Raw genomic sequence first — 23,724 nt, 5'->3', positions numbered from 1 at the left:
ATTAATGTCGTTTGCTCACCCTTCTGGAAGTCGCTCGCGCTCCTTCAGTTTGTACTGCTCGTCCTCCTTCACCAGCAGAGGGGGATGTACCTGCAAAAGGCACTCCGACGCTCAAATTAAGCGTAGGTTGTAGAGTTTTGGCCTTTTTAGAAAGTGACTTTATTATCACTATAGAGTACTTTTGAGTAGGAGTGAAGGTTTTAGCCTTGGCCCTCTATTTATAGGTTATCATATAAAATATAAACAGACTTACCTTAAACAAATATAAACAGACTTACCTTAAACAATTTACCTTAAAATCCGGTTGGTTGCTTATAAACACCTTTATCAATATCTTTAATCAGATGTCTTTGATTATTTTATTTTCTGTTGGACTATTAGCCCAATCATTCAAATGCTGACCCAATTACGACCCAACATCGTTTAACTGTTTGATTTGGTTAACGAGTGCTGACAAAGAGTGCTAAATGTGGTTTGACCTTTGATGAGCATTGAACCTGGTTTGACCTGGTTGACGAGCGTTGCTACAGTGGATAGACCGATCGCTGTTGAGTACTAACCGGTCGGCCTAGATATCATACTATACCAAAGGTAAGTTAGATTGTTGGTGTGATGAATGCATGATAGAGTAGGGTATGTTATAAAGGAGAAGTTTTTATGATTGATATGACTATATGAATGATGTGTTGTGTGTCTTAGGAAAAGGTAGACTTTGTGGGACGAGTCCTGCCTATGTCTCTATAAGTCTTTGTGTGAGCATGAATGAACTTTGTAAGTCTATACGTGAACATAAATTTCAGTTTTGTGTGAGTGAATGACTGGTAAACTTTGTGTGAATGATACAACTAGTAACCCAATATGGGTTAAGATATCTCTTAAGCTTTATGAGAATGGTTGTTTGGAAGCTCTATGTAAGATAGTGGATAGACTCTCTGTGAGTGAAAGGTTGGAAACATTGTGTAAGTGTAACAATTGGTAGCTCTATGCGAGCTTGTAGTGGTTTTGTGTGAACTTGTGACTTTATGAGTTTGAGACCTTGTGCTGAGAAAATGTTTGATAATGTATGTGTTACTATAGGTGTTGGAAAATGAGTAATTATGTGGACAAATTGTGATAATAAAGCGTATGTTTGGTTTTAAATTTTAGGTTATGTATTTTATGTTAGGTTACCTTCTATTATTTTATGGTTATGTTTGACTACAATGATCATGATTTATCACAAGAAGATATAATAGTAGATGTGTTTAGAAAGATATACAATAGGCAGGAGTGTTATGTGGAAAGTTTTTAGAAAAACAGTTTTCCTAATTTGTTTTAGTATTTTCAGAAAAAGCAGTTATTTTCATTTTTAAACATTTCATTAAGATGACAATTTTATATTTTTTTAACCATTATACCTGTATTTCTCTAAGTACCTGATAAATAAATTCATTTTTTTTTTTACGTTTAAACAATGGTATCAGAATTATAAGATTATGCTTTCAATATAAGCATCAAGTGATATAAGTTTTAGTATGATCCTAGTTTATGTGTTACACTAAAAGTTTTGAATGATTGTAGTTATCAAATTAAAAATGGACTAATATTTTGGAAAGGTAGACGGATGATTCCATTTGTTGATTACATTAAAAACAATTTGCTTTAAATTTCGTATCAGCAAGATGTGGAGTCACATAGGAGTTAAAAAGACTTTGGCCAAAATTGCTCAACAATTTTTCTAGTTCATATGTAGGAGGATATGCGTAATTTTGTGAGGCAATGTTCAATTTGTCCACAAGCTAAGGTTGCTTAGATACTACCAAGTGATTTACTTCAATCTTCAATTCCTCAATAAGTTTGGGATGATATAGCTCTAGATTTTATCATTGATGTTTTTCTGTCTCATTGATATTCCAATATTTTGGTAGTGGTTGTGATAGGTTCCTATTCAAGAAACCTAGAGAAACTCACACTAACGAACCCAAAGAACTCAACAACAATGTTGTATAACCTCTCTTTGTATTATCAACAATCAAGAATACAAAGTATAACGGCAAATGAGAGCTTAACCTCCCCCCTTACAGGACAATAAACTCTTGTCAGACAAGTATTCGCAAAAACTCCCTCTACAATTAAACCCAAACCTATTTATACAAGTCCCTACCCACATTTCCTAACTGCCTTGGCAGTTAGGCTAACTAATGTCTCTTCCTTCTTTCGTATACAAGTAACCTCCTATTGATAATGGTCTAAGAACCATTATTTTTATACTTGAAATTGATATCAAAACACACCCTTTAGAGATTAGAATGAGCTTAAAATCATGCAAAACACGTAAGTTAGGTTACAAGAAAGTCAAAGGTGGTTTTAGAGATATTATGCTTGATTTTACATTGTTTTGACAGGATTTAATGAAAATTGAAGGATGGAAAGTGAAGTAGGAAGTAGTTGGACTCAAGAAGGGATGGAAAGTGAAGTAGGAAGGAGTTGGACTCAAGAAGAGATGAAAAAAGGTGCAAAGGAAGAATCGCAGCTACCACTGAACGCCAATTCCAGCGCTGAGCGCCAGCCTTATGGAATTCAATACGGCCAGACGCTTAAGTGCCAGCGCTGAGGGGTGAATGAAGAACCGTGTCTACCGCTGAGCGCCACAAGCCACTGTTGATCAGTGAGAACATCAATTCAATATGGCAGGGCGCCTGGCCGTTAACGCTAAGCGATCGAGTGGAGTGCCGCAGCTACCGCTGAGCGGTGAATCCACCGTTGAGTGGTGAATCCATCGTTGAGCGGTGTACTTATGGGCTTGGGCCAAAATTCTGTTATTTTTCTATATTATAAATAGACCCAAAACGCACCAAAGAGGTATCTTTTGGCAGAAAGAGACGTCAAAACACTTCCTATTGTCCTTGGAGGCGGCTTTTGGATGCGGGAGCTCCAATTTACCAATTCTAGGGTTTTTCTTTCCATTCTTTCATATAGTTTCACCATGTCAATGGTGAACTAAACCCTTTGATTTTTGGGGAACGATGTAATCCTTTTGAAACTCTCTTATATCGAAAATCTTATTTTATTCATATACTTGTATTATCAATAGTTTGGGTTTTTTTCTCTGAATTGAAAGCTTGCATTGTTTAACTTATTCAATGTCATGATCTTTGATTTTGTCGATATAGGGACGTACGGGGAAATCTAGAACTGAGAAGAATTCTCTTGATTATGAAATATTGCCTAGAGATAGGAATAGGACGGTCAATTGCTTTAAGCTTCTATTATTAATGCATTAGTAATTACTAGGGAGACTAGATATAGTAAACTAGTAATTATGGTAATAGGCTCTTTTCGCCAAGGGGTCGGGTTTAGAGTAAATTAGATAGTTGCATGAACATTGATAATAAAGTTGAATTTAATAAGAATAGTAGATATAGGAGGGTGGATAAGGATGAAACCGTAAACCCCAACAATTCCATTCATTCATATCTTTACTTGCCAATTGATCAAGCTTTGCATTTGCATGTTTAATTACGTTTTTACATCACAACTTCAAATTATTCTTCTTTTAAGTCATATGCAATATTAATTCACATGAACGATAAGGCCTAAGAATCCATTGGAAAACGATATTTGGACTAACTGTTCTATTATTACTTGATACGATCTGGTACACTTGCCAGGGTGGTAACACATATCATTACCCTCCTCTACTTCAACAACCTTGTCCCCAAGGTTGAACTCATGATATTGATCCTGAATAGCACGTCTTCCCAAGTTGCACCCTCTCTGCCACCTTCTTGCCACTCTACTAGGACCTGCGACACTATCTCTTCCCCCTCCTACCTTTGCCTCCTCTCCAGAATTCTCACCGGCCAATATGTGGGCCCCTCTGCTTGCAACTCAGCTGGCAGATCCTTCTTTATTCTCTTCTCCCCACCGCTTTCTTAAGTTGGGATACATGAAAAATCGAATGTGTCCTGGTTGCTTTTGGCAATTGTAGTTGATATGCAACTTTCCCCACTTGTTATACCACCTGGAATGACCCAAAATAACGAGCTGAGAGTTTGGGATGCAATGGCACTAGCATCGAAGATTGTCTATGGGGTCTAATATTCAAGTAGACTCAATCTCCCACCTTAATATCCACTTCTTTCCTTCTTTTATTCGCCTGGTTAATCATTAAATCTTGTGCATGATTTAAATGGAATTTTAATTACTTAAGTGCCTCATCTCTCGTTATCAAGTCCTGAGCCACTGGTTCCACCGGTGTTTCCCCTGGAACAAATCTACTCAAGGATGGTGGAGCTCGGCCATACACAATTTCAAAAGGGGAACACCTTGTCGCTCCCTGATAACTGGTATTGTACCAGTATTCAACCCAAGGTAGCATCATCTTCCAACTTTTGGGTTACTCTGAGCATAAGCATCTCAAATACCCTTCCACATTTCGGTTCAAGACCTCTGTTTGATCATCTGTCTTAGGATGGTAAGTCGTGCACATTTTGAACTGTGTTCCTTGCATCTTAAAAAGTTCTTTCCAAAACACGCTTAGAAATAGAGGATCCCTATCACTAACAATTGACATAAGAATTTCGTGCAACCTGACTATTTCCCTGGTGAAAACTTTTGACATGGTTTTAGCTAAGTAGGGATGCTTTAGCGATATGAAATGGGTGTATTTGTTAAGCCTATCCACCACCACCAAAATCGCATCATAGCCCTGGGACTTGGGCAATTTCACAATGAAATCCAGACTCGCCTCTTCCCATACAGCCTGGGGAATAGGCTAAGGCTGTAGTAAACCTTGGGGAGATGCAGCCATGTATTTATGTTGTTGACATATCACACACACGACTACAAACTCCGTGACTGTTTTCTTCATGCCCATCTAGTATAAGGATTGAGCTATCCTTCGGTAAGTGTGGAACACCCCTAAATGACCCCCTATGCTGGTCACATGAAATTCAGCTAATAATTTGGGAATCCATATTGATTTGACCGAGAGCACCAACCTCCCCTTGTAGTGGAGCTTGTTGTTCTCCAAAGTATACGTTGCATGGCAATTTGGATCTCTCTTGATATCGTCAATTATTTTTTTCAATGATTCATCCTCTTCCACTTCCTTCAACACTTCTTGGAAATCATGCTAGTAGGGCCTGAAAATAGCCTGTAATTCTACTTCCTCCATACCTCCTTCTCCTTTTCTAAACAGGGCGTCAGCAACCTTATTAGATCTTCTTGTCTTGTATACAATATCAAAATCGTAGCCCATGAGCTTAGCCATTCAGTTTTGCAGACTGTGAGTCGTGATCCTCTGTTCTAGCTGGTACTTCAAGCTGCGATGATCCATGTACACAACAAACCTTTGCCCAAACAAATATGGCCTCCAGTGTTGGATGGCCATCACCAAAGCCATCAGCTCCCTTTCATAGATATACTTACTTAGTGAACCCTTCGACAGAGCCTTGCTGTAGAATGCAATAGTCTTCTTGTTCTGCATCAGCACAACCCCCACACCTCCCCTTGAAGCGTCACACTCCACGTGCAATTCCTGATTAAGATCGGGTAGAGCCAAGATCGATGCAGAGGTGATGGTTGTCTTGAGAGTTGCCATAGCCGTTCTCGCTTGTTCCGACCATACAAACTTCCCCTTTTTTAACAATTTTGTTAAGGGTTTGGCTAGTTTCCCGTATCCCTGCACAAATCGCCGGTAGTATCCTGTTAAGCCTAAAAAACCTCTCAAGGCCTTCAAGTTTTTTGGTTCATCCCACTCCAAAACAACTTTGATCTTCTCTTTGTCCATTTCAACGCCTTTTTCTAAGATCAAGTGGCCTAGATATTGGATCTACTGCTTCCCAAATTTGCACTTGCTCTGGTTGGCCATCCAACACTACTACTCCAACAACTGCAACACCAGCTCCATATCACAAGGTGGGAGTAGGCTTTCTCTCTCTTGAAACACACGGTAGTGCACCTGCAGCACTGTCCGTAGTTCAACTTTCTACTCCCCTGTCAACTCATTAGTCCACTCACCGTTCCCCTCCTGCTCCACTTGGCCCAATACCCAAACTAGTACCCATGACTTAGCATCCGCCAATTTCAGCAACGCCTTGGGTTCCACCAGTTGTTTGGAAAGCGTTGGATCACCCTTCACCATAACCTTCTTACCCTCTAGCACATATACCATGGACATCTCTCTGAATTTATTATTACTTCCCCCAACTTTGCTAGCCATGCAATCCCCAGGATGACATCCACTCCCCCAAACTCGAACACATATAATTCCTCCTCCATCGTGGCTTCTCCCAAGTTTATTCGAATCTTCTCACGACATCCTCTAGATGTTCTCTGGTGTCCATCCCCGAGACTCACTGCATATGGGGGTGTGTCTATTATAGTTAACTCAAATTCCTCCGCCACCCTCCGACTGATGAAATTGTGGCTAGCCCACTATCTATGAGAACCACCACTCTTCTTTCTCTAATTCGCCCTGTCAATTTCATGGTTTTGGGTGGAGTCAACCCCTTTGTTGAGCAAGCCAATAATTCCATGGGCTTCGCATCCTGGTCCATGCCTTCTGTTACTTCATCCTCCTCATCCTCCACTAAGATTAACACTCGTAAGCTCTTCTCCAAACACGGATGGCCAGGCGCAAACGAACCCCCGCACTGAAAGCATCGTCCTTCTTTCCGTCTTTTAAGAAATTCAGGGTAAGGTATGTTTCGTACCATTCTCCCTCAATTGTCGCCACCTCCGGTTGTACTACCTCTTATGCTATTGGCTGTCATCGGTCCTTCTCTTCTGACCGACCCACTCCCCTCCATTCCTCCTGACTAATTCGTTGACTGACGATCGACCTCTCCTCGAATGACTATCGTCGTGGCTCGCGTACCCACTTGGTTCACCTTAAAGTCGTTCCAACCCCCTCCCCAAGCTTTGGACATCATGTCTTCCACATCCCGCGGGATCCTCATTGCAGCCATCAATTCTTGAGGATCTTGGATGCGGACTTTCCCCTTAATGTCTTCTCGTAGTTCGGCAAGAAAAAATCTCAGCACCAGTTCCTCCGATAAGCCCTGGGTCTGTGTTAACACTTCGACAAGTGTAAAGAATTGTATCAAGTAATAATAAATGGTAATTCTTGATTTCTTAGGCCTAAACGTTCGTGTTAATTCTTGATTTCTTCAGACTTGATGGAACGTAAATTAGGGTTTTGAATGCAAGATAGAAAATAAGCATGCATGCAGAGATTGATCAATTGACAGTAGAACTATATGAATGAATGATGTTGTTGGGGGTCTATGATTTCATCCTAATCCACTCTCATATACTTACTAATTCCACTTAATTCTACTTCTTTATCAATGTTAGAGCCACTTTCTAAATTCCCCTAATTCCAATATCTTGGTGAATATAGTCTACTCCTAATTACTAGTTTACTATGTCTAGTCTCCCTAGCAATTAATAATGCATTACATAATTCGCACAGAAGCTTAAGGTAATTGGTCCTCCTATCCCTATGTCTAGGTAATATTGCTACCAAGAGAATTCCCTCATGTCTAGACCTAACTATAAGTGTCCATATAGATAGAATAAAAAATTATGCTATTGAGTAATTTCTTAAACAAAGCATGCAAATATAATAGAGGAAAAACTCTAATAATTGATAAACGAAAGCGTATGAATTAAAGTAAGAATTTCAATATATGAGAGTTTCAAATAGGATTACATCGTTTCCCCCAACAACCAAGGGGTTTAGTTCACCATAATCATGGTGAAACTAGATGAAAAGAATGAAGAGTATGAAAAGATAACCCTAGAATTGATAAATTGGAGCTTCCGCATCCAAAATCCGCCTTCAAGGAGTGAAGAGAGTGTTTTTGCATCCTTTCTGCCAGAAGATACCCCTTCTGGGTCGTGCAATTCTATTTATAACTCATTAAAACGAAGCAGAAACTGGCCCAGGTCCAATAGTACACCGCCCGGCGGTATGTTCGACACTTGGCATCACCCATCAGCGCTGCCGCCTAAGCATCTGGCAGAGAATTCCCTGAAAGTTCCACCGCTCGGCGGTGAGGTCGACACTTGGATTCACCCGTCAGCGGTGTCGCTTGAGCGTCTGGTAGAGAGTTCTCTGGGAAGTACACCGCTCAGGGGTGGTTTCACCGCCCGGCAGTGGCTGCAACTCTTCTTTTCTTCACTTTTCCTCCTTCTCTTAAGTCCAACTCTTATCTTCTTCAAATTCCTTCATTCAATTCCTGATAAATCCTGTCAAATCATGAAGAAACCAAGCATAAAACCAAGAAAACCAACTTTGACTCTCTTATTCTCTAACTTAAGGAAATTGCATGATTTCAAGCTAATTCTAAGTCATAAAGGGTGTATTTAATGTCAAATTTAAGTATGAAAATAACGGTTTTTGAACCATTATCAGTCTGTCCCAGCAATATCTCAAAACTTCTGACGAACTCCTCTACCATCCCATCCTGTTGCAGCGTCGCCAACTACTCAAACACAGTTCCTCGAAATCCCCCTCTGAATCGATTAATCAACGCCGCTTTCAGGCCATACCAAGAACGATTATTGGCTTTGTCTTTCTAGAACCTGAACCAATAACTCGCACTACCTTCCATACTAATGTAGGCGAGCTCTACTTTGTCCTCCTCCGCCACTTTCTGAATGTCGAAGAAGTGTTCCGCTATGTTAATCCAACTGTGAGGCTCCAATCCTTCAAACGCTGGTAGATCCACCCGTTTCCACCAATTTTGCTGTATTCTTGCGTTATCACGTCTCTCGTGATTGTCATTCACCAAACTGTTACCCCTTTCAGAATTTCCATCGTGATTGTTCAGTCCTCCTCCCATTAGCCTCAACATATGTTGCACGTTGCGTCGCATCTCAGCGGTCTCTGCCTTTATTTTCCCTCCATCGTGATCTCCAGATTCTCCAGTCTTCCCTCCGTATTACCCTCCATCACTGTCACATGTCCCTCTTGATCTGGTAGGTCAGACCAAAATGATAGGTTCCTATTCAAGATACCTATAGAAACTCACACTAACGAATCCAAAGAACTCAACAACAATGCTATATAACCTCTCTTTGTATTATCAACAATCAAAAATACAAAGTACATTGTCAAATGAGTGCTTAACCTCCCCCTTACAGGACAACAAACTCCTGTGACAAGTATTCTCAAAAACTCCCTCTACAATTAAACCCAAACCTATTTATACAAGTCCCTATCTGCCTTTCCTAATTGTCTTGACAGTTACGCTAACTAACGTCTCTTCCTTCTCTCGTATACAATAGGCTATCCAGGTCGTTTTATACCTCTAAAAGTTGGTATTAAAGATAAAATTGTGGCAGAGGAATTCATTAACGATGTTGGAGAAAATTCATGGTTTTCCTAAAACTGTTGTTTTAGATAGAGACTATGTCTTGAACAGTGCTTTTTGGCAGCAATTGTGGTGATCATAAGGTACCATGAATATGAGTTCATCTTATTATCTCAAGCAGATGATGAAACAGAGAATTTGAATAAGACTCTCCAAATGTACTTGAAATGTTATTTGTTTGAAAAGTAAAAAATGTAACAGCCGCTCTTACCATGGCACAATATTGGTATAATACATCTTTTCATCCCAGGATTGGTACGTCATCTTTTCATATCATTCTTTATCAACAACATACCAAAGATTCACCTGCATTACAAGAATTGTTGAAGGGTCGTGATACACTGCTACAGTTGAAGTAGAATTTAACTAGAGCATAGAACTATATAAAAAATTTGAGTTAATAAGAAGAGGAAAGACGTGTAACTGTAAATTTGAGATATGGTGGTCAAACTACAGCCATATAGACAACATTCTCTAGTGCTAAGAAAAAATAAATTGTGATGGATTATAAGTTAAAATTACCAGATACAACAAGAATCTTTATATCTCTTCACAAGAAAATTCATGGCTATTTAAATGAACAATATTTACCTTTTTCTCTAACAAGCTCTGAACTTGGACCACATTTAACTCTTACGGAGATATCTGGGTTCTTTCTTTTACATTGTTTTGCCATTGTGAAAATTTACAATAGACTAAGACAATTTACACCTCAAACGGACAATTTTGTTTTGATTATTCCAAGCATTAAAGATTATTAAGTTCTTCGAATTCTTCTCTATTTTTTCTTTTTTTCTATCCCGTGCTACGCTGCACATAAACATAAGAGTTTGAGAAAATAAAAAGTAATTAAATAATGAATTATATTATTAAGTGGAAACGGTAGACGAATTAGGAACTTTACAATGTGTTATAGTCATTAAGTTAATCGTTTAAATAATTAATACTTCAATTTTATACATTAAAAACTCATGATTATATATATAAGTATATCATTAGCACTTGTTAGAACCTTTCAAGTTCTATTTTCCTATGAAACTTCATTGCATATGTGGAAAAAAGTATTTGACTCTTCAATAAAGATATTATGATGATCAGCTTTTTCTTACTCCATTTTTTTTAATGTTTTCTATATCGTGTATGACCAACTAGCAATGCAATGGTCATTATCATGCATGAAATTTATAGTAATTAGTATTCTCTTTGAAGTTGATCATTCAATTATTGAATTAACAAGTGTTATATGTTTTAGCGTTCTTGTCTTTATATGATGATGTGGAATGTTCATGGTTGAAATTTCATGGTGTGCTAAACCAATTTAGCTATGACTAGTTATTATAACTATATATTTAATTGTAAAAAAATAAAAATGGTCTCATAGGTCTTAGCTATTATTTTGAAAATAAAAAACATCTTCTAGAAGTTTACTTTTCCAGTTCAACTCTTGAAAGTTTAGTTTACAAATGGTGAAAAACTATAAAAGTAGGTAATCGTGTTCAGATACTGTGATCGTATATTAAATATGAATACTTTTATTAGCATAAATTTGAAATACGGTTCAATAAAAAATATTAATTATGGTTCAACACTTTATGCGAAAATAACACGACGTAACTCATATTTATTTAAACATTCTTTTACATATATTATTCTTAACATTATTTTCATTATTAAGTGATTCTCATGTTGCTTAAATCAAAGCAATGACTGAGTCAACACAATCTGATGAGAGTGTGGAAAAATTTCTAGTAATAAAACTCTGTCAAACACGTCCGCGCGTATAGACAAATATAATATTTCTCATAATTTAAATCTTTTTTACCCTAAAAAATAATTTATTAATTTATTAACATAATAGTTTTACCAAGCAACATGGTAACTTTGTATAAAGAAAAAGAAAGACTTGTGATTCAATGTTTTCTTCCTAATGAACAGGGTAAACTAATATTAATATGATTATATATACAGATAGTTTATAATTTAACATCTCAATTAATTTAAACTACACCAATTATATAATATTTTAGATTCGATATTTGAATTCACTAAAAGAACGTCACTATAAAATCTACTTACGAGATTGTTAACAGAACACAACATCACCAGAGAATCAATACACAATATCTCTGAAATTACACCAAACACATACGTCACTAGAGAATCTACACACAAGACTCTTAGAATTATGTCAAACACATACTCCACCAGAGAATTTACACAAAATATAATTTCATTCGTAAACATAATTCCATATCATATGTCAAATAATAATCAATCATCAACCTCACAATTTCAATTCCCATTTCAATCCTAATATTAGATTAGACATACCAAAATATATTCTACATTCAATATTGCTTATCATATAAAACCCAAAATCCAAGGCATAACACAAACATGTAAATCATAATTCAATCTCGTTTTAGCATCCACAACCATCAAAGATTTCAATTTGGTCATTCAATCATAGTTTTAAGTTAGACAATCAACAATCAAAACAACTACTAAGATAATAACTACAATTACTTTCCCTCACCTTAACTAAAGACGTTTTGCTCAACAAGGATTTTCTAAAACACTCAAAACGCACGGGATTCTCAAGACAATCAATGAAAATTATGATTAGAGTTCTAAGCCTACCATTAAGATCAAAGAGCAACAAAAAGTCACAAGAGAAACCTTAAGTCACATTCATAACTCTAGAGCCACATGCAACTATAGGGCTCAAAACTTAAATAGAGGGCAAAAATGTGACTTACTCTATTTGACTCTTTGATTGAGTGGTTGCATAGAACTCTTCACGAGGATCACAACTACAGTTGTTGAACGTAAAAAAGATGAAGAACGAAGAGAGATAATTTAGAGAGAATTCAAAGAGAGTTTAGAGAGTTTGATTGTAAAGAGATGGTGGTTTTATAGAAAAGAACTTTAGTTCTTAAAACTTTTATACAACTTAACCCTTTAATATTAAAATACTATAGGGTTCTATCTTTAATAAAACCACCAATACTCTTATATTGTTTTATAGGGTATCAGATTCTCTCTCGTAGAAAAAATTTTAACCTCAAAAATTCACTTAATAGGGAAAAGATGAGCATAAGACTCTTTCATTCATTCTTCTAATTTCCCATATATCATCGCTTAACCTACTGTTCCACCACACCGGTACCAACTCAAAAACTTTACCTCACTACTATTTTTTCTAGTGTTCAATGATCTAAAGTGGTTAACTTTCCCATGGACTGCTTGGTCTGATATTCCTCTATCCTTACTTATAGCCTTTCTTTTGAGCTACTTGACCTGACGCTCCTTAATCCCTACTGATTCCATCTTCACAAACAAATCCTCTTTTACCTATACCTCATCCACCTTCAAAATACATATCCTTAGCAAATCCTCAAGAGACTTAATCGTCCTCTCAAATTTCTCATCTGGTTGAGAATGATAAGCAGAATCATTCTTCAACAACTCCACAAAGCACCTTGTAGTGCCTGCCAAAATAGGAAGTGAATTTAGGATTCCTGTTCGATATGATACTAGATGATACTCTTTATAGTTTTACTATCTCCTTCACATACAACTCAGTTAGCTTAGACATGGGCATCCTAAGATTCATTGGCAAGAAGAAAGCATTATGTGTGAACTATTCATCACCACCCAAAAAGCTTTGTGGCCCTACACTATTGTGAAAAATTGGTAACAAAGTCCATAATAATGTCATCTCATTTCCTCTCTGACACCTAAAACTATTGCAACATACCACCTAACCCCTCAGATGTTCCATTTTTGCTTTTTAACCCACTAATATGTAATCATCTCTCAGCAACCTACTTGTTTAACTTATCATTTGCAGAGACGCAAAGTCTTCTGAACCTAAGAACTTCATCTTCTCTCATCTTTAAATCTCTAGCTTAATTAATGCCTAACAACCTTATGATACTTCTCAAACCAAGATCACATAATGGCCTTTCCTTAACCATTTTAAAGAGCTCATTAGTTATAGACAAACTCTTACATTAGTGAAATCTCCTCACAACTTTTCTTCAAGCTTAGATCCTTAACTTTTATACTAATTCCACTCCTTTTACCATCAAACCAACAACTCGAATTCTTTTTTTGCTTAAAGCATCTACTATATATTTTCATTTCTAAGATGACACCACTTTGAAGAACATAGCATTTAAGAACTTGATTCACTTCCTTCATCTCCTTTCCACCTTCCTCTAATCAACCCAACACTTTATGTATACTTTATAAAACTCAAATGATCTTAAAATTGAAAATAAATTTAACTAATAATATTTCAAAATAGAATTATAAAAGTTAAATAATTGCACATGATTGAGTCTGCGCAAAAAATAATAATAATTCATTAATGCTCCATTTCAAGATGTAAAAACTGAAATTTATAAGTAAAAAAGTTTAGTAGACATGCATTGTTATAACTTTTACATTATCAACCAACAAATTCGTTTTGTTGTGCTTTTAGTCTTATTGTTACCAAAGTAAGAAAAATCTGTTTTACAGAATGAGTTATTGTAAGTCCTCAAAATATGATAACAAAAGTAAAATAAATATTCTATTGACATCCATGTAAAGATCTATTACATGTATCAATGTTTCTTCACGTGTTAACACGTTATATCATAGTGGTTAAAACACCTGCAATAATTAAACCGGTTTTTTTAGAATCAATTTCGGTTTTTTCATCCAATGAATTAATATTTCAACTGGTAGTAATAGAAGATATAATCATTCATGTATATAGTTCTCTTCAGAAGAAAATAAAGTTCTGAAGCTATCAAGAGTTATGAGTTGTATTATAGTATTCATATTAAGCGCGTTGATGAACTAATCAACTAACGTGATAAAAATATGAATTAACTTAATAAAATTTAAGTTTGAATTAACCCATCTAAAATTTATTAATGTAACATGGCTAGCTAACTCGTAGTAGGTACAGTCAAATCTGTTGACCTGAAGATTAAAATAATGAGAAACAATTTTAATTTATGTGACCTGATGAATTTATGTATATTTTTTTTTGTACCCTGCACCTTTTTATTATGATGTGGTCTTTTATATTATTTCCTAACGAACTTTTAACCTTCTTTTATTTTATTAGACTCATTTTTTCTTTATTAAGGTGGAATCCTTCAAGTTATGATTTATGAATATATCATCAATAAATTATTATATTTAATGTTTTAATTTAAAAGCGTGATAAAATTGACTCTTATTTAAATTTAAAATAAATATTTTTAGATAGTCTATTTATAAATCACTTATTTAAAAAGTAAATAAAATTTATTTACAAATAAAAATTACAGTATTTTTAAAAAAAAATAAACAGATTAAACAAACAAATAAAAAATAATTACTTATTTAAAAAAAGGGAACTAAACAAAATAACTAATAAAAACAGAAAAATATACTTATTTAATTAAAAACTGTTTTAAAAAAATAAATTCAAGCAATTTTATTATAATAAAGTGATTGTTTTATACAAATATTATATAATTAAAACTTAGTCGTATGTGATGAAATTCTTCCTTAACTAGAAATAAGACAATATTATACATAATTTTAAAACCCTAATTTTGTAAAATTAAATTAAATATAAAATAACTTATTAAGGCATAAGAATATATTACAATAACAAGACTGGTTGAGGTTGTTATACCATGTTCTATAGAGGATTCCTCTTGAAGCATTCACAAATATATAACCCTAACTCCAATTCATTTTTCTATTGCTTTTAATGTATATACATACTTTATTTACACATATATTTTACTCCTTATGTTTTTTATTTTTTTACTGTCATTGCAGAAGACAACAAAACATTTTACTCCTTTAGATATTTCTTTAATCAAAATTATAAAATTGTATTTTAACAATCCGCGTAAAACAAGATTTTAATAAAATTAATTCTTATGAAGAACTAAGAAAAAGTCCAGAATGTACACCTACTTCATCTCCCTTCTCTACCACCTTCCACTTCCTTTCATTTTATGTATATATATACGTTCCTTCTCTCCCAACTCTCATCATTCACTTACACTTCCATTACAAAATCAAACAACCTTAATCAAACCACCGTCACCACCACCACTACTACCATGGCCACCCAACTGCTCCTCACACTGTTCCTTCTCTCTTTCACCGTCGCCACCATATCAGAAGACACTGGCTATGTGGGCCCAGTGGATCCCAAATCCCTCGGCCTCAACAAGAGAAAAACCCTAAGCCACTTTAGATTGTACTGGCAGGACGTGATAAGCGGCTCCAACGCCACCGCCATAAACATCATCCCGGCTATCCCCAAGTACAACACCACCACCTCCTTCGGCTCCGTCACCGTGACGGACAACGCCTTGACCCTGGGACCCGAACTCAGCTCCAAGGTTGTGGGAAGATCCGAAGGAATCTACGCCCTGACATCGCAGTCGCAGGTTACTCTCCTCATGGTGATGAACTTTGTCTTGACGGAAGGAAAGTACAACGGGAGCAGCATAACTATCGTGGGGAGGAACGTGGCTTATGATGAAGAAAAAGAGTTGCCTGTGGTTGGAGGAAGTGGAGTTTTCAAGTTTGCTACAGGTTATGCTCATGCTAAGACCTACCACTTTGACCCTACCACCGGTGATGCTACTACTGAGTACAACATCTACGTTTTCCATTATTGAATGTTCAACGCTTTGCTTTCTATTACCCGAATTTTACTTTAATTTCCTTTTTTATCTTTTCTTTTTGTTAGATTTTAGTTCTCTGTGTTGATTTTCTAGCTGGTACTTGCTCATATGGTTGGTACTTGCTATTACAATAACAATAATAAAGAGAATAATTGAGCTTTTTATTTTCCATCTGGTGTTATTTTTTTAATTTATATATAATAATTGTGCATAAAGTTTATTTAAACTTAAAATGAGTGCTTTTAATAAATTTGGAAAGAAATAGCTTGTTTTAGGATAAGACAAAATTTACTTATAATTGAAGTATGCTGAAAAATGTTTATTTTTATAATAAANAAAATANATNNATATATATATATATATATATATATATATATATATATATATATATATATATATATATATATGATTTTAAGTAAATAGTACAAATAAGCGGTCAATGTGTTTAACGAATTATACTATTTATGACTGGCTGGACCAGATCTTTTGGTTGCTGTGATAGATATTTTAAGTATAGTTCATTATTAGAGTGGTTCGCTATATAAATATTCATTATTTCAAATACTCGATTACTTTTTCTTTTTCTAATATATCAGATTTTTAATACATAAAATATTTCCTTATATTTATCATAAGAAATATAGTTTTTTATTATGTTTAAATTTAATTACTATAGAAAGTGAAAATTTAACTATAATAACAGAAAAAACAATGTAATGACCACCGAGAAATAATAAATTAATATCTATATATATATATATATATATATATATATATATATATATATAGTATAACAGTAATCCACTTGAAATTTTATTTAAAAATAGAAAATTTAATTACTTTTAAGAAACTACTATTACTAAAAGAATAAAGGAAGTAACTTTTTTTTCAAATTATAAAAATTATTATGATATCTATTTTTGGATTATTAGTTTTGACTCAATATTTTAAGGAAGGGGGTCATGGAACACTTTGACTAAGTTTTTTATTTGCGATGCTTTGTAATAAATAATGATAAAGTGGTTTTAAATTTTGAATTGTTATCTGACTCTGGAGTTGGTTTTTTCACAACAATTTTCTTAATTTTTATTAAAATTTGAAAGACAAACACTGACAGATACAAATTGACTTCCTCAACATTACATAAATTCAAATGGAATAAACAGAACGAATTAAACATATATTTTCATCGAAGAGTTAACTGACTTATCAAACTTTTAACTATTCCTTTTAATTCGGCCTAGATAAAGAAAAAAAACAGATAAAAAAACCTTAGCCAAAATGTCCATATATAAATTTCCTATAGATTACAACCATCTAGAACAATTTTTCAAAAAATAAAATTTCCCTTTTAAAATATAATTTCAAAAGAATTTTTTCTTGAAAAAGTTATGCATAAGAGACTAAATTTGTCTTAAATTGAAAATAATAAGAATTATATAAAGACTAAATTATAATTATTAAAAGCTAAGAGACTAAATTGCAAATAATAGAAATTAATTAATGACTAATTTATTATTAATATAAAATATTTAAGAATTAATTTATAAATTAATAAATTTTACAATTTTTTATATAAAAAATATTTCTTAGTTTTTATAAATTAATAAATTTATAAAAGAAAATATTTTTTTTTTCCAAAATCACTTAAACTTCGGTTCGAACTTTTTTATGTGAAGTTTTTGAGAAGAAAACTTTTTCAACCCACTTTTTAATATAAATAAAATAACACTTATACTAGGAATGGATTTAAGTTCATCCTTGGATAATAAGCCAAATTGACAATTTTAGTGATCACCTTTAATAAACTCTCCATCAAACAATTTACAGACTTAAACAGCAAAAAACAATTTATTTCCTAATAAATATGCAATAGTTTAATTTATCAACCACCTTTTATAAGTGTATCAGTGAGAATATAATGTAATGTCTTAATTACCTTTAATTTAATTAAGTGTTGTTCCCCTTTGATCATTTTCTTAAAAGAGAAAAGGTCCAAATAAGTGAACTTAGAGACCCCTGTTGATAATAGACTGATTAATTGCTCTCTACTCATGTGGCAAATTCAAATGTTGTTTGCGACACGCCTGGTCAACTATGTCAGGCTTTCAGAGGAACCTCTGCACAAAAAGAAAAAAATAAATAAAATTAGTACAGTTCAAAGTGAGCATGCAAATATGATAGAATATTCATTCTTAATATATCATATTAAAATAACTAAACTCATAAAAAATCTTATATGTAATATCTCGTAATGTTTTTTTTATTTATTTAATAACTACTAACAATACAAATTAATATATGTATTAATATATGTAACTTCCTATGAAGAGTTATATTATTCATAATCAATATTTATATTATTCTTTAATTTTTTTTTTTAATTTTATTCTGATAGAAAATCATAAAATATTTACACAATTTTCATAAAAGGAACACAAATAAAAATATAAACCATCTATTCTTTTCTATCTCTTCAGTCTATTATTAATTCACTCTTTTTATAGGATTGTGTGTCACATCCCATAAATTCTCCACCTTAATGGAAGACACATGTCGCACCTTTCCAGCTTCCTCATGGTAGTGGGAGACAAAACTGTCAGCCTCATTTAATTTCCCACACATCGTAAAATGTGTGGCAGCAGGGAAGGTGAGAATTGGCAGATAGTGGAATCCAAGTGGCAGTGCTCGGGGAGCAGAACTCAGAGAGTGGAAAACAGTTGGTAGCGTAGGATTCGACCTTTCGGTTTTTGGGAGGCAATATTTAAAGAAGGATTTTAAAGCTAACGCCATTTTTCTCTGCATGCACCTCTTCATCTTCAACCTTCAACAAACTCAATTCTCCTCCTTCTCTCTAGAAACCTCACCATTCTCTCTATGTTTACTCACCTTTCCTCTACTCCGATCACCTTGCTCCTTTTAGATTAAATCTTCTCGGCGTCAAGACCTTCCAATTGCATCGATCAGAATTTGGTTTGGAGCACTTTGGACTCTTGAAGCCTTAGGAGTGTCTGCTTAAAGACTTAGAAGAAACTAGCTGGAATTAGAGGTAAGGGAAGCTTATAATAAATTTAATTATGATTATGTTTTATGAATTAATGCATGATTGTTTGAGTATATTTTTGATGTTATATGATTTGAATTAAATATGAAAGTATGGTATGTTGTTTGATGTACTGCATGTCTGATTTTGGTATGAAATTATCCATATGTATTTTTAACTTAGTAAAATTCGGATGCTGTGACCGAGGGTCATTAGGACCGTTCGGTCCTCCCCCTTTAAAATACACCCTTTATGGTTTAGAATGAGCTTTAAATCAAGTAAAACACTTAGTTGTGTCTTGTTAGAGGGAAACCGCTCAATGGCAAAACTAACCGCTGAGCGGTCAAAGCAGCAAGAGGCAAACCGTTGAGCGGTGAACTTAGGCGCCTGGACAGTTGTCTGTTTTTATTAGCTAGATTCTGTAATCTTTCTGTTATCTTTCTGTTATCTTTTTGGGCTTATATATAGCCCTAGTGCGAATTAGAAGGGGATTCTTTTGGCAGAGAGAAACGTCCAGAGCTATTCCACACACCTTGGAGGAGGTTCCTTGGATGCTTAGGCTCCAATCTACCAAGTTTTGGGTTATTTCTTCCATTNTTTCATCATATTTCATCTAGTTTCACCATGATTATGGTGAACTAAACCGTTTGTTGTTGGGGAACAATGTAATATTTTGAAACTCTCATATATTCAAATTCTTATTTACTTCATAAGCTTGTCATATACTTGTTTATCAATTGTTGGGTTCTCATCTTTGCTTAATGCTTTTATTTTTTAACTCATTCATTAAAAGTGATTTGTCTTTATCGATATGGGGACGTACGGTAATGTCATGAACTAGTGAGAAATTCCCTGATTATGCTAATACCGCATAGGGATAGGGGTAGGACGGTCAATTGTATTTGCTTCCGATCGCATTGCATTATTGGTTACCAGGGGAGGCCAGGGATAGCAAGCCGGTAATTAATAATAGACTCTTTTCATCAAGGGATTGGGTTAAGGATAGACTAGAAAGTTTGCATAACAATTAGATAAATAAGTGAAGTAAGTAAGAAGAGTAGATATATCAGAGTGGATAAGATGAAATTGTAAACCCCAACAACACCATTCATCTATAGTTTCTTAAAACCAATTGAATCAATTGCATTTGCATGTTTATTTTTGTTCTTTGCATATAACCACCAACTTAATTCTTTTCTCAAGTCTTACGCGATTTGTTTACATGAAAAGTAAGGCCTAAAGAGTTCTTTGGGAAGAACAATATTGGGTTTACCAATTATATTACTTGATAACGATCTGGTACACTTGTCACGGGCTTAACATGCAACGAAAAAGTGTTTCAACAAAATCGACCACGGATTCAGGTTGGATTGAGTTTGAAAAAAATGTAATTTATACGAGTCAATTTTCAACTTAGCCCAGTTAGAACCTAACTCACCAAGTCGCAAGAACCCACCTAATTTAATTTAATTATTTATTACTTTGTATTTCAATATTATTAGTTAACACTTTTTTTATTGTATTGTACATGGGGATAAAGAAGATGTTTCTATAGAGCAAAATCTTATGGATTTATCGATTTAAGATTTTAATCTTATAAATGGATAACTGACACAAAAATGATCAATATTAAAAACTTATTTATTCGCTTTATGCTTGTTTTTGGATTACATTTAGATTGTATGATTTTTTTTTTTATTTTGAATTGTCTTTGAGGTTTAACATCATTTTAAAGTGAAGTTTATTTAGATTTGAATTATAAAATTAGTAACTTTTTATGGATTTGAAAAAAAATGTAATTTAGTGACCAATGAGTCAATCCGTTTAACTCAGTAACTCGTGATAAGTCAAACTTAGTTCGAAATTTTTCAACTTACTAATAAATTAGTCAGATTAAGTTGATTCACTAAGCAACTAACCTGTAATTGATCGGGTCAAATTCGGTCGAATTATCCATTTTGACAGCACTAGTTTTAGCTTTAATCATTGTTATTAATTTAAAAAAAAGTACACTTCTGCCATCAAAATTTTTTAAATGACGGTGGTGTTTTATTTGTTGTTATTTGGTGAAATATATATCTAAGATAAACTTTAATAAAATATGGTTTTATCGTGGTTGTAAAATACAATTTTAATCTTGACTGAAAAAATATCTAAGATTATTTTATGAATCAATCAAATCATTCAATAAGTATTACTATGATATCTTATACAGTGGGAATATGACAAGAACAGATAGGAAAATATGTTTGTAAATAAAGTATGTATTATAAAGATTTAGAAAATGGTTAAGAATAGAAATAACTTTTAAAAAGTGAAATTTGATCATTTTATTAATAATTCCTCTTTATTCAACACTATTAGAATTTTAAATAGTGTTATAAGTATATATACGTTTAATTCCTCTTAATTATATGAATTTTGTATTTTCAAAAAAGTTTAATGTTTTAGTAGATTTTTATTTTAATCTAGAATCTCAAATAAATTTTTCTTTTTTTCTGCGTCTCAATTAGGTCTTTTTTTAAATTGAAGCAATAGTCAAATTATTTCACATGACATTAAAAACGAGTTTTATTTTAAAAATTTGGATTAAATCAGATTTAGAAAAGGGCAAAACGGGAATAATGTAAAGCGCAAAACTCCAGAATCTTGAAGCTTCTTCCTTTTCTCTTTTGACGTGAACAAACTCAACGTTGGGGACAAGAATATTCTGCGTTTTTGAGTATAGGCAAAGATCTTGTGGAGGCGTAGTGGAGGTGTGACGATAACAAATCGATGGTGCGGCAAGGTCGCGGCGACTGCATGAGGACGTTGGCCGGTCCGATTCATGTTGCAAGTAGGGAGGGTTCGTTTCGACATCTTAGTGGTCGTTCTCATGGGTGGTGGGGATTGCGTTCTTGGTTGCGTTTCAGATTAGGGTTTTTTCTTTTTAAATTGGAATTAGGGATTTGATTCATCTGTTTTCTCTTGCAGTTTGATTCATCTGGGAATTAGGGATTTGATTCATCTGGGAAAGGTTAAAACTTTAGATTGAACCAAGTGGTTTATGATGAGTCAACTATGTCAGCACAATTCCATATACTATTCTTGCTCTTCTAAAGATTTAGAATAATTTAGAATTTAGAATAATTATTAAAAATAAATTTAATTATAATTTTGTAAAATGAATTTTTGTTAAAATGTTATATTTGTTTGTAATATAATTTAGTTCCAAGTAGTATGAATTTATTTGTTATGGAAGTGAGATTTATTAATTTTAAATACAACCGATAATAGTCCGAAGTTATAATTATGTATTAGATAAAATAATATTCATTTTCTAAATAATGAGATCAACTTGAAAAAAAATATATAATCAAGTTATGATAAATAAATCTTTTTTTTCATATTTTTCATTTAAAACTGCTAATAAAAATATTTTCTTTTTTTATACTTCTTATTTATTTCCTAATATGTTTGAACATAATTTTCTATAAACATTTCTAAGAGAGAAAATAAAAATATATTTGAACAAATTATTCCATAAAATACTCATGAAAATCATAAAAATGGCATAAAATTTTCGGAATCTAAAATCAAAATATATTAAAATTAAAAAAAATAAGAGTTTAAAAAATTTCTTTAAATTAATTTATACATAACTTGAATTTTAACTTGCAAATATTTCTTTTTCTTATAGAAAAAGTTTTTCTAATCATATCCTTAGAAGGAAAAGAAAAAGGAAATAAATTTCTAAACTCTTTTTATTAAATTTTACTTAATTTTAACCTATTAAAAATGTTTATTATATCCTGTGTTGCTGCTATATTGTAATACAAAGACTCGACGAATGCACACAAAAAAGAAGCAAAAAAAAGAAGTCTTCTTTAAGCAAGATGATCCTTACCTTCATGTTGCTCTTCACCATTCTCATAGTTGCTGCTGCATCTTCTTCATGTCCAATGAATCTCACCTATGTTCAAACCATTCCCTGGAACACTTGTATATGCAAAGACCCGGTTAACAATACAGTAACGAAGGGCATTACCGAAGGCCAAAATCCCTCGGAAAAGGCCAAAAGCCGTCGCTAAAGGCCTATTACCGAGGGCCCGACGACGGTCAAAAAGCCCTCGGTATATCAGTCGTCGCTACTTTTACCGAGGGCTTTTGACCCTCGGTAATTACTCAGGGCCAAAAGCCGTCGGTAATTACCCAGGGCCAGAAGCCTTCGGTAATTACCGAAGGCTTTTGGCCCTGGGTAATTACCGAAGGCTTTTGGCCCTGGGTAATTACCGAAGGCTTATGGCCCTGGGTAATTACCGAAGGCTATAGGCCCTCGGTAAAGCCTTCGGTATCATGCAGGGATAAATGTGTTGTATTTGTTTTTCTTATCCAACCACACATACCTACAGTGTACACAACATAAGCAGACCTGCATAACAGTTTCAATCCACAAACAAACTGCATATATATTGTCCATCCCAAAATATTTNGTTCATTGATGAAAAATCATAAAGTATTGACATTCATTATGTTCTAATAATAATAATATCATAATAGTAATATCATTCAATTCTAATAAAAAACAAATGTCCCAATATCATAATGTACTAACATCTAAATGTACTAACATCACTATGAT

The 23,724-nt window shown here is 33.7% G+C and overlaps 1 protein-coding gene across 1 annotated transcript; it reads left to right on the top strand.

The window, feature by feature from the left end:
* Window positions 1-15,403: 15,403 nt before the first annotated feature.
* On the top strand, window positions 15,404-16,231 carry LOC106754876 (dirigent protein 22-like). Its single transcript, XM_014636945.2, has one exon. The coding sequence runs from the start codon at window positions 15,488-15,490 to the stop codon at window positions 16,052-16,054; it is 567 nt and encodes a 188-aa protein (XP_014492431.1). The 5' UTR covers window positions 15,404-15,487; the 3' UTR covers window positions 16,055-16,231.
* The last annotated feature ends 7,493 nt before the right edge of the window (window positions 16,232-23,724 follow it).

This window comes from Vigna radiata, unplaced genomic scaffold, assembly GCF_000741045.1.
Source record: "Vigna radiata var. radiata cultivar VC1973A unplaced genomic scaffold, Vradiata_ver6 scaffold_275, whole genome shotgun sequence".
NCBI classification, from domain to species: domain Eukaryota; kingdom Viridiplantae; phylum Streptophyta; class Magnoliopsida; order Fabales; family Fabaceae; genus Vigna; species Vigna radiata.
The sequence above is the reverse complement of the archived record's forward strand: the minus strand, read 5'-3'. Positions and strand labels throughout refer to the sequence as shown.

Coding starts and splice junctions, on each gene's coding strand:
- LOC106754876 (XM_014636945.2), top strand. CDS start 15,488: ATGGCCACCCAACTGCTCCTCACACTGTTCCTTCTCTCTTTCACCGTC.